Here is a 13095-nt window from a genome sequence, read left to right as displayed (position 1 = left end):
AAGGACCCTGCATCTTGTTGTTCGGGGGACGTTGGAGGCACCAGCAGCTTCAAAAACTTGTCTGCTGCTATGACAAGGCATTTTTGCAGCTGCTCTTTCAACCTGACGCAATTGCCTGTTGGAAAGAGTCCTCAATTTTTCCTTATCAGCACGCACACGTGTGTGCTGGGAATCGGCTACATACTTCTTGATTGTGCGATGATCATGATGAAGTGTCTTGGCAATGTTGATTGTAGTCATGCCTTGACCTAAATACTCCACAATTTGTTGCTTCTCAGCAGCCGACACATCCTTTTTCTTTCCCATTTTGGCAAAAAATGTAGGCTGCTTAACCCCTTCACCCCCAAGGGTGGTTTGCACGTTCATGACCGGGCCAATTTTTACAATTCTGACCACTGTACCTTTATGAGGTCATAACTCTCGAACGCTTCCATGGATCCCGGTGATTCTGACATTGTTTTCTCGTGACATATTGTACTTCATGTTAGTGGTAAAATTTCATTCAAATAACTTGCATTTATTTGTGAGAAAAACGGAAATTTGGCAAAAATTTTGAAAATTTCGCAATTTTCCAACTTTGAATTTTTATGCCCTTAAATCACAGAGATAAGGCACACAAAAAACTTGATAACTAACATTTCCCACATGTTTACTTTACATCAGCACAATTTTGGAACCAAAATTTTTTTTTGTTAGGAAGTTATAAGGGTTAAAAGTTGACCAGCGATTTCTCATTTTTACAACACCATTTTATTTTTAGGACCACATCACATTTGAAGCCACTTTGAGGGGTCTATATGATAGAAAATACACAAAAGTGACACCATTCTAAAAACTGCACCCCTTAAGGTGCTCAAAACCACATTCAAGAAGTTTATTAACCCTTTAGGTGCGTCACAGGAATTTTTTTGAATATTTAAAAAAAAATGAACATCTAACTTTTTTTCATAAAAAAAATACTTCAGGTTCAATTTTTTTTATTTTACCAAGGGTAACAGGAGAAATTGAACTGCAAAAGTTATTGTGCAATTTGTCCTGAGTACGCAGATACCTGATATGTGGGGGGGAACGACTGTTTCGGCGCATGGCAGAGCTCAGAATGGAAGGAGCGCCGTTTGACTTTTTCAATGCAAAATTGGCTGGAATTCAGATTGGACGCCATGTCACGTTTGGAGAGTCCCTGATGTACCTAAACAGTGGAAACCCCCTACAAGTGACCCCATTTTGGAAACTAGACCCCCCAAGGAACTTATCTAGATATGTGGTGAGAACTTTGAACCCACAAGGGCTTTACAGAAGTTTATAACGTACAGCGGTACAATTAAAAAATCATATTTTTTCCACAAAAATGATCTTTTCACCCCAATTTTTATTTTCCCAAGGGTAACAGGACCCTAAAAGTTATTGTGCAATTTGTCCTGAGTACGCTGATACCCCACATGTGGGGGTAAACCACTATTTGGGCGCATGGCAGAGCTCGGAAGGGAAGCAGCGCCATTTGACGTTTTTGGCTGGAATTGAGATCGGACACCATGTCGCGTTTGGAAAACCCCTGATGTACCAAAACAGTGGAAACCCCCCACAAATGACACCATTTTGGAAACTAGACCCCCTAAGGAACTTATCTAGATGTGTGGTGAGAACTTTGAACCCCCATGGGCTTCACAGAAGTTTATAACATAAAGCCATACTATTAAAAAATCATATTTTTTAAACAAAAATGATCTTTTCACCCTCAATTCTTATTTTTCCAAGGGTAACAGGACCCTAAAAGTTATTGTGCAATTTGTCCTGAGTACGCTGATACCCCACATGTGGGGGTAAACCACTATTTGGGCGCATGGCAGAGCTCGGAAGGGAAGCAGCGCCATTTGACGTTTTTGGCTGGAATTGAGATCGGACACCATGTCTCGTTTGGAAAACCCCTGATGTACCAAAACAGTGGAAACCCCCCACAAATGACACCATTTTGGAAACTAGACACCCTAAGGAACTTATCTAGATGTGTGGTGAGAACTTTGAACCCCCATGGGCTTCACAGAAGTTTATAACATAAAGCCATACAATTAAAAAATAATATTTTTTCCACAAAAATGATCTTTTCACCCTCAATTCTTATTTTTCCAAGGGTAACAGGACCCTAAAAGTTATTGTGCAATTTGTCCTGAGTACGCTGATACCCCACATGTGGGGGTAAACCACTATTTGGGGGCATGGCAGAGCTCGGAAGGGAAGCAGCGCCATTTGACGTTTTTGGCTGGAATTGAGATCGGACACCATGTCGCGTTTGGAAAACTCCTGATGTACCAAAACAGTGGAACCCCCCACAAATGACACCATTTTGGAAACTAGACCCCCTAAGGAACTTATCTAGATGTGTGGTGAGCACTTTGACCCCCCCAGTGCTTCACAGAAGTTTACAACGCCCGGGCGTGAAAATAAAAAATTCGTATTTTTTCCACAAACATGATCTTTTAGTCACCATTTTTTTATTTTCCCAAGGGTACCAGGAGAAATTGGACCCCAAAAGTTGTTGTCCAATTTGTCCTGAGTATGCTGATACCCCATATGTGGGAGAAAACTACTGTATGGGCACACGTCGGGGCTCGGAAGGGAAGTAGTGACGTTTTGGAATGCAGACTTTGATGGAATGGTCTGCGGGTGTGATATTGCCTTTGGAGAGCCCCTAATGTACCTAAACAGTGGAAACCCCCCACAAATGACACCATTTTGTAAACTAGACCCCCCAAGGAACTTATCTAGATGTGTGGTGAGCACTTTGACCCCCCCAGTGCTTCACAGAAGTTTACAACGCCCGGGCGTGAAAATAAAAAATTCGTATTTTTTCCACAAACATGATCTTTTAGTCACCATTTTTTTATTTTCCCAAGGGTACCAGGAGAAATTGGACCCCAAAAGTTGTTTTCCAATTTGTCCTGAGTACGCTGCTACCCCATATGTGGGAGAAAACTACTGTATGGGCACACGTCAGGGCTCGGAAGGGAAGTAGTGACGTTTTGGAATGCAGACTTTGATGGAATGGTCTGCGGGTGTCATGTTGCCTTTGGAGAGCCCCTAATGTACCTAAACAGTGGAAACCCCCCACAAATGACACCATTTTGTAAACTAGACCCCCCAAGGAACTTATCTAGATGTGTGGTGAGCACTTTGACCCCCCCAGTGCTTCACAGAAGTTTACAACGCCCGGGCGTGAAAATAAAAAATTCGTATTTTTTCCACAAACATGATCTTTTAGTCACCATTTTTTTTATTTTCCCAAGGGTACCAGGAGAAATTGGACCCCAAAAGTTGTTTTCCAATTTGTCCTGAGTACGCTGCTACCCCATATGTGGGAGAAAACTACTGTATGGGCACACGTCAGGGCTCGGAAGGGAAGTAGTGACGTTTTGGAATGCAGACTTTGATGGAATGGTCTGCGGGTGTCATGTTGCCTTTGGAGAGCCCCTAATGTACCTAAACAGTGGAAACCCCCCACAAATGACACCATTTTGTAAACTAGACCCCCCAAGGAACTTATCTAGATGTGTGGTGAGCACTTTGACCCCCCCAGTGCTTCACAGAAGTTTACAACGCCCGGGCGTGAAAATAAAAAATTCGTATTTTTTCCACAAACATGATCTTTTAGTCACCATTTTTTTTATTTTCCCAAGGGTACCAGGAGAAATTGGACCCCAAAAGTTGTTGTCCAATTTGTCCTGAGTACGCTGACACCCCATATGTGGGAGAAAACTACTGTATGGACACACGTCGGGGCTCGGAAGGGAAGCAGTGACGTTTTGGAACGCAGACTTTGATGGAATGGTCTGCGGTTGTCATGTGCGTTTGGAGAGCCCCTGATGTACCTAAACTATTGAAACTCCCCACAAGTGACCCCATTTTGGACAGTAGACCCCCCACGGAACTTATCTAGATGTGTGGTGAGCACTTTGAACCCCCAAGTGCTTCACAGAAGTTTATAACACTCGGACGTGAAAATAAAAAAATCATTTTTTTTTCCACAAAAATGATATTTTTGCCCCCAATTTTTTATTTTCCTAAGGGTAACAGGAGAAATTGGACCCCAAAAATTGTTTTGCAATTTGTCCTGAGTAGGCTGATACCCTACATGAGGGGGTAAAACACTGTTTGGGCGCATAGCAGAGCTTGGAAGGGAAGGAGCACCATTTGACTTTTTCAACTCAGAATTGGCTGGAATTGAGATCAGACGCCATGTTGCATTTGGAGAGCCCCTGATGTGCCCAAACAGTGGAAACCCCCAATTCTAACTCCAACCCGAACCCCAACACGCCCCTAACCCTAGCCCTAACCCTAGCCCTAACCCTAGCCCTAACCCTAGCCCTAACCCTAGCCCTAGCCCTAACCCTAACCCTAGCCCTAACCCTAACCCTAACCCTAACCTAACCCTACCCCAACACACCCCTAGCCCTAACCCTAGCCCTAACCCTAATGGAAAAATGGAAATAAATACATTTTTTTTATTTTATTATTTTTCCCTAACTAAAGGGGTGATAACGGGGGGTTTGATTTACTATTTATGGCGGTTTTTATGTTTGGCGGCTGTCGCACGCTAAAAGACGCTTTTTATTGTAAAAATAGTTTTTGCATCACCACATATTGAGAGCTATAATTTTTCCGTATTTTGACCCACCGAGTCATGTGAGGTCTTATTTTTTGCGGGACGAGTTGACGTTTTTATTGGTACCATTTTCGGGCACGTGAAATTTTTTGATCGCTTTTTATTCCGATTTTTGGGACGCAGAATGAACAAAAACCAGCGTTTCATGAATTTCTTTTGGGGGGGGTGCGTTTACACCGTTCCGCGTGCGGTAAAATTGATAAAGCGCTTTTATTCTTCGGGTCAGTACGGTTACAGCGATACCTCATTTAGGTCTTTTTTTATGTTTTTGTCGGTTTTATGCAATGAAAACTATTTTATATAAAAAATAATTATTTTTGCATCGCTTTATTCTGCGAGTTATAACTTTTTTATTTTTTTGCTGATGATGCTGTGTGGCGGCTTGTTTTTTGCGGGACAAGATGACGTTTTCAGCGGTACCATGGATATTTATATGCGTCTTTTTGATCTCGCGTTATTGCACTTTTTGTTTGGCGGTATGATAATAAATCATTATTTTTTGCTTCGTTTTTTATTTTTATTTTTTAAGGGGTTCGCTAAAGGGGTTAACTAATGGGACAGTTTTATAGGGCAGGTCGTTACGGACGCGGCGATACCTAATATGTGTACATTTATTGTTTTTTTTTTTTATTATTTTAAAAAAATGAATTTATTGGGGAATATTTTTTTTTTTTTTTACTAATTTATTTGGCGATTTTTTTAAATTTATTTTTACACTTTTTTTTTAATTTTTTTTTACTTTATTACATAGTCCCAGGTGGGACATCACTGTCCTGTGACAGATCGCTGATCTGTCACATCACAGATCACTGTGACAGATCAGCAATCTGTCACAGGCAGTGCACAAGGCTTCCTCATGCCTGCGCTTTGCAGGCACTGAGGAAGCCAGCTTCCCCAGGCCCCCGAAGGCCCCCGTCGCCATCTTGGATTCGGGGGCCTGGGGGATAGGAGTCCCCCGCAGCAGCGCTGCACATTGCGCTGCCGTGGGGGGCTCAGGGAAGCACGGAGGGAGCCCCCTCCCTGCCGATGCTTCCCTTTAACTCCCGGTACACCGCGATCGCGTTTGATCGCGGTGTGCAAGGGGTTAATGTGTCGGGGGCGGTCCGTGACCGCCCCTGACACATTGTGCCGGGTGTCAGCTGTGATAATCAGCTGACACCCGGCCGCGATCAGCGGCGCTCACCACGTGGGCGCCGCTGATCGCGGTAGACGTACTATCCCGTCCCCGGTCATACGGGCCCGGGTACCGTGGACGGGATAGTACGTCTCATGTCAGGAAGGGGTTAATAATGTGGAACAGCCTTCTTAAGTAGTCTTGCCTTTATTTGGACACACCTGCCAAACTAATTTGCACAGGTATCTGCAATTGCTGTCAGTGATATAAAGAGCCCTGACACACATCGCCATCAATGAGTTTAAATGACAAACAAAAAAATTCTAACCTTATCACTCCTAAACTCTTTTTGCATAATAATTTGGAACACAGTTTATATTACCTTCACAATAGGTGATATCACAGCTCACCTCCACCTAACCCTGTACAATAACTGATAAAACCTCTATATTCAACAAATTACAGTGGATCCAGATCCACCATTCACAATAGGTGATGTCACAGCTCACCTCCTCCTCCTGTACAATGACTGATAAAACATCTATATACAGTTGATAACACTGGATCCACCATTATTATCATTATTATGCATTTATATAGCGCCATTTATTCCATGGCGCTTTACATGTGAAAAGGGGAAATATAGACAAGTATAATAAACATGTGTAAGACAAGGGACACACAAGTACATAAGGAAAGGGGACCCTGCCCGTGAGGGCTCACAGTCTACAGGGATGGGTGAGGATACAGTAGGAGAGGGTAGAGAAGGTCGTGCGGTGGTTCAGTAGACCGAGGATCATTGCAGGCTGTAGGCTTGTCGGAACAGGTGGGTCTTCAGGTTCTTCTTTAAGGTTTCCGTTCATGGTGAGAGTCTGATGTGTTTCGGCAGAAAGTTCCAGAGTATGGGGGAAGCACGGGAGAAGTCTTGCATGCGGTTGTGGGAAGAAGAGATAAGGGGGGACTAGAGAAGGAGATCTTGAGATGATCGAAGGTTATGTGCGGGTAGGTAGCGGGAGACCATGTCACAGATGTATGGAGGAGACAGGTTGTAGATGGCCACTGGGCAATAGGAAGCCAGTGAAGGGCCTGGCATATGGGGGAGGCTGGGGAATAGCGGGGAGACAGGTGGATTAGTCAGGCAGCAGAGTGTAAGATTGACTGGAGCAGTGCCAGAGTGCTAGAGGGGAGACCAGAGAGTAGGAGGCTGCAGTAGTCGAGGCGGGAGATAAGAGCATGCACTAGTGTTTTTGTGGTTTTGTGGTTGAGGAATGAGCGGATCCGGGAAATATTTTTGAGTTTGAGGCGGCAGGAGGAGGCGAGGGCTTGGATATGTGGTTTGAAACAGAGCGCAGAGTCGAGGATCACCCCAAGGCACCGAGTGTACAGGACTGGGGAAAGAGAGCAGGCATTGACATTGATGGCTAGGTCTGGTGGAGGGGTAGAGTGAGATGGGGGGGGGGAGATGATGAATTCTGTTTTGTCCATGTGCAGTTTGAGAAAGCGAGCAGAGAAGAAGGCTTAGATAGCAGACAGACATTGTGGGATTTCAGTCAGTAAGGAGGCGAGGTTGGGTCCAGATAGGTAGATCTGCGTGTCATCAGCATAGAGGTGATACTGCAAACCGTGGGATTCTATGAGCTGTCCCAAGCCGAAGGTGTAGATGGAGAATATTAGGGGTTCTAGGACAGAGCCTTGAGGAACACCAACAGACAGGGGGCGAGGTGAGTTGGTGGTGTGTGAGAGGGAGACACTAAATGTTCGGTCTGTTAGGTATGATGAGATCCAGGATAGGGCCAAATCTGTGATGCCAAGAGATGAGAGAGTCTGTAGCAGGAGGGAATGGTCCACGGTGTTGAAGGCAGAGGACAGGTCCAGGAGAAGGAGGACAGAGTAGTGTCGCTTGCTCTTGGCGGTTAGTAAGTCGTTAGTGACTTTAGTTAGGGCAGTTTCAGTTGAGTGATGCGGTCGGAAGCCAGATTGTCACCATTCACAATAGGTGATGTCACAGCTCAACTCCTCCTCCTATACAATGACTGACAACACCTCTATATACAATACTTAACACAGTATCCAACATTCACATTAGGTGATGCTGCAGCTCAACTCCTCCCTCTCCTGTACAATAACTGAAAACATCTCTTTATACCTATATACATTAGATAAGACAAGATCCAACATTCACAATAGCCAATGACACAGCCAACATCCTCCTCACCCTGCACAATGACTGATAACACCTCTATATACAGTACATAACACAGGAACCACCATTCACATGTCACAGCTCACCTCCTCCTGTATGAAGACTGATAACACATACTCAGCTGATAATACAGGATCCACCAATCACAATGTCACAGCGGATTCTGCTCCTCCTCCCTTCACAATGACCTTTGCACATGCTTATTAGATGCATCAATACAAAACATAGGGTCTGGGTAGAATGCAAGTCCGCAAGGACAGGATCCTCTCCCCTCTGTACCAGTCCGTCATCGTAAATTTGTTTACTGTAAACGATATCTATAACCTTGTATGTAACCCTTTCTCATGTACAGCACCTTGGAATTAATGGTGCTATATAAATAAATAATAATTATGGCTATGTACATGTGTTGTTTCCTAAAACAACAGGGAATTGGAGTCTAAAAAAGGCCAAGCGAGCAGCGTGAAAATTGAGAGATTTCTAATTATTATATATTACACAAAAATCTGATTTTAACAACAGGTAATTTTTCAGACGATCGCTTACATTTCAATTAGAAAAGACATTGGCACTGGAATGCTCTGTCCCAAGCACTGTGCTTTAGGCAAAACTCCCAGGATTTCCCTGTTGAGTGCCAGATCTTCTGTTGTGGACTATTTGCATGTAACCATTCCTCACTTTGCATAGATTTTCTTCCATGTGCACAGGTTAGGTCACTGATCCCACCACATTGTGGGGACGGAGAAAGCACTAGATTATTATACTGTCCATCCCGATGCTTGAGTTGAAATTAAAACACTAGTGCTTCCCTATTACATTTTCTATGAGGACCTAAAATCTCTAAACCATGTGGAGTCTGCAAATTCCTGCATAAAACAATTTAGCATATTTGCTCCTATTTCTTATGATAAGCTCTGCATTGTTTCATTCCTCTGTTACTCTTCCTGGAAATATATAAACAAATTGACACTTCCATTGTTAAAAAGGCGTATTCCTGCCACCTCTATCAATGACAGATCAGAACATTTCTGACCCTGGGAATGGTAACACCCAGTTGTCAATGTATTAGTAAACTTCCAGTGAGAACAACAGAGTGACGTCAAAACTCAGTCATCTAAGAAAAAGGTGCCCTAAAACAACCACATGCCAGGAGAAGAGAGAAAACACATAGCAAAGTATTAATCCAAGAGCAGAACCATGGTTGGTCCAGACAAGTGCACACACGGGAACCAATTTCACAAGGAGTCACTTATCCAGTTTTGAAGGTTTTTGGAAGGTGGATGAAAAACTGGAGCTCTGGCAAAAACTCAAATAGAAGGAGACCAGACATAGTCCTTGCAGCTGCTGTTCTGCTGGGCACTGCCATGTCTGATCACTTGGTTAACCCTTGCCGAACACTGAAGTCCTTTAACAATATAAAGGGAAAAGCAAATAACAAAAAGGAACAGTTGTACTATCCAGTAGCAAAATAGTGCAAGAAAGTGAACTTCAAGTCTGACCGCTGATCGGCTGGAAAGTATGAACATTTCTACCCTGTGGATTCCAGATACAGCCATGGGGCTGAACAACACCCCTGTTTCTGCAATGCAAAGATCCAACCACAGCTGCCACCAACCATGACAAGTGCGCCATCTCTGACAGAGAGGGGGAGGAAATCTCAACAAATCTTGCCATTAAGCTAGCAAGGCTCATTAACATTTATACAGTGCATTCCGCACTAGGGTCACACATACATAGCCTCATATTCATAGACTAAAATGGACAGAACATAGTAAAAGAAAAGAAAAAACACATATTATGTATACATATAATTTTGACCATGTTTTGTGCTGTTTGTGTCATATTGTGGGTTTTATTTACTTTTTTGCTTCCTTGTACATACATTTTTTTTTTACTCCAAAAAACCTATGAAAGATTGAGGGGCCAATTCATCTAAGCTTTTATGCCAGAAGAGTGGTGCAAACATTTTACAACTTTTGGCGTTTTCATGCCACTTTGGAACAGCTTCGCCAAAATGGGTGGACTGAGAGGATCCGGGTGGGACAGAGTCATGTCTGGCTATCGAATTAATCAAATCTGACAGCGTTTTTTTTACACCAGAAATGCTACTCCTGTTTCTAGCTGGAGTAGCATTTCTGGCGCAGCACACAAGAGGCGCATGCCACTTACTAGAGGCGCAAAATTCTTAGTGGGTGCCTCTTAAATAATTCAGCAGCATGTACTCTGTCAAGACCGAAGTCACACTTGCTTGGAATATGTCAATTTTAATGAATGGGTCTCTAGACTTTTTCCCCATCATTTTCAATGGGAGACGTATGAATTTGGAATGTGGGAGGAAACTGGAGAACCCGGAGGAAAATCACGCAAACACGGGAGAACATACAAATTCCTTGCAGATGTTGTCCTTGGTGGGATTTGAGCCCAGGACTCCATTACTGTGTCTATTTAATACTGACTGCAAACCCTGTCAAAACCAAATTCCTGTAAATTCAGGCAAGCACTAAAATTGCTTCCTTGCCTTGAGAGGGTAGAGACTGATGATAAGAATAAGCGAGGAGGGTCAACGAACCTATGACGTGGTCAAGGTAACATTTCAAGTTCAATTTACTTACTACTTTCCATCTTTCTTTCACTAGGACCCCCACGTTGAGGATATCCGGCTGCTCCCCTCCCCCACTCATTGCACTTGGTGCTGGAGCTGCTACGCAGAACTCGTGTCACCGGAAATCATCGGGCTCCCGAGGGCGACGTCCATCTACCCAGTGGCTACAAGGAAAAGAGGAAAATACATTTTATTAATAATCTTCTAGAGCAGAGGTTTAATTTTATGGAAAAAAAAAAAAATTATGAACAAATTGTAAAAAACAATAAAAATAATTTTTCTCCCCCCATTTTAGAAGAGTTTTTTGCCCCTCGTTCTCACCCCTTGACAGGTGTTGTAACCTTGGTTAAATAAAGCAGAGTAAAATGGCGACAAACTATGTGACAGCGGATTTTATCATCGCTTTTTGAGCCTACGACTAAAGTTTACATCTGTTCAAAAGGCGGAAATTGGAAAAAAAATAAAAATAAAAAATGTATATTTGCCATTATATTTTTTTTATAGCAAAGCAAAGAGCAGCAGATTATTCCTCTTTGATAAGAAGGAATATAAAAGAAAAGGGTGTAAAAGGAAACTCTATTTGTATATCCTGGGTGCAACTTACTCTAAGCGTCAGAAATCTATCACTTGCAGTTAAAGGGGTTGTGGCTTACGAAGACATCCCATTGTCTATACGCTATATTAAAGAATTATTACCTAATGGGTATGGTCGGATAGCCCTTTTACAGATGAGCAATTTTGCAATTTACGGATTATTTAAAAAAATCAGCCATTCTTGAGATATCAACACTTTTGTTCACAGTTTGTTGCCTTGGACACCGACCAACACTGCTGAACAGCAGAAAATAAGCAGGGATTACCAGCTCTTTTCTATTACGGCTGTAAGCCCGCTTTTGAAGCTGGCCAGTATCATTATAGGGTATTGTAACCTCCTAATTCTGAACAAATGCTAGGCAGAAGCGGTGGTCGGTCTCCTAGGCAATGGAGCTGAAAATAAAAAAGTGTTAATATCTCAAGCCGCATTTTAAAGGAGCAATTTTATTTTTTTATTTAATATATATATATATATATATATATATATATATATATATATATATATATATATATATATATATATATATATATACAGCGTCGGACTGGAACACCTTGGGCCCACCAGAGAAAATCATTCTTGGGGCCCACTATGTAGCTGCATAGAGTTAAATACCAGACCACCAATTATGCGGTAAAACACGCTAATATCTGGGTATAATATAAGGTTGTACATGTCTTAATTATGTAGTAGGAGTTGGGGTAGCCCCCTCATAGAATATAAAGCAGCCCCCTCACATAGTATAATGCAGCCATCTCATAGAATATAATGCAGCCATCTCATAGAATATAATAATGCACCCCCTCATAGGGTATAATACTGCCCCCCTCATAGGGAATAATGCACCCCCTCATAGGGTATAATGCACCCCCTCATAGGGTATAATGCACCCCCTCATAGGGTATAATGCTGCCCCCCTCATAGGGTATAATACTGCCCCCCTCATAGGGTATAATACTGCCCCCCTCATAGGGAATAATGCACCCCCTCATAGGGTATAATGCTGCCTCCTCATAGGGTATAATACTGCCCCCCTCATAGGGAATAATGCACCCCCTCATAGGGTATAATGCTGCCCCCTCATAGGGTATAATACTGCCCCCCTCATAGGGTATAATACTGCCCCCCTCATAGGGTATAATACTGCCCCCCTCATAGGGAATAATGCACCCCCTCATAGGGTATAATGCACCCCCTCATAGGGAATAATGCTGCCTCCCTCATAGGGTATAATGCTACCCCCCTCATAGGGAATAATGCTGCCCCCCCTCATAGGGTATAATGCTGCCTCCTCATAGGGAATAATGCTGCCCTCCTCATAGGGTATAATGCTGCCTCCTCATAGGGTATAATGCTGCCCCCTCATAGGGTATAATACTGCCCCCCTCATAGGGAATAATGCTGCCCCCCTCATAGGGTATAATGCTATATAGATATATAGATATAGAGTTAGATAGATATAGATAGAAAGATAGATGTAGAAATAGATAGATATAGAGATAGATAGTAGATAATGGATAGAAAGTAGATAATGAATAGATATAGATAGAAAGATTCATAGAGATAGATAGAGATAGATAGAGATAGATAGAGATAGATATAAAGATAGATATAGAAAGAAATATAGATAGGTAGATAGATATAGAGATAGAGAGAAAATAGATAATGGATAGATAGATAGATAGATAGATATAGAGATAGATAGCTATAAATAGAAAGATATAGAGATAGATATATAGATAGATAGATAATAGATAATAGATAGAGATAGATAATAGATAGAGATAGATAATAGATAGAGATATACAGATATAATAATAATAATAATATAGACATATATAGATAGATATAGAGATAAATATATATACAGTCATGGCCAAAAGTATTGACACCCCTGCAATTCTGTCAGATAATACTCAGTTTCTTA

General features: G+C 42.3%; 1 protein-coding gene across 3 annotated transcripts in view; it reads right to left on the bottom strand.

The window, feature by feature from the left end:
* Positions 1 to 13095, bottom strand: part of TTBK2 (tau tubulin kinase 2) — a 182015-nt gene that overhangs the window by 136279 nt on the left and 32641 nt on the right. For all 3 annotated transcript variants that reach the window (XM_073552670.1, XM_073552669.1, XM_073552671.1), the window contains one exon: positions 10587 to 10740. In XM_073552670.1, the coding sequence (XP_073408771.1) occupies positions 10587 to 10655 (69 nt within the window). In that variant the 5' untranslated portion in view covers positions 10656 to 10740. The remainder of the gene's footprint in view (positions 1 to 10586; positions 10741 to 13095) is intronic.

The sequence above is a fragment of the Dendrobates tinctorius genome, unplaced genomic scaffold, assembly GCF_039654945.1.
Source record: "Dendrobates tinctorius isolate UK_male_01 unplaced genomic scaffold, ASM3965494v1 ptg000194l, whole genome shotgun sequence".
Classification (NCBI taxonomy): Eukaryota; Metazoa; Chordata; class Amphibia; order Anura; family Dendrobatidae; genus Dendrobates; species Dendrobates tinctorius.
This window is presented reverse-complemented; position numbering and strand designations above follow the sequence as displayed.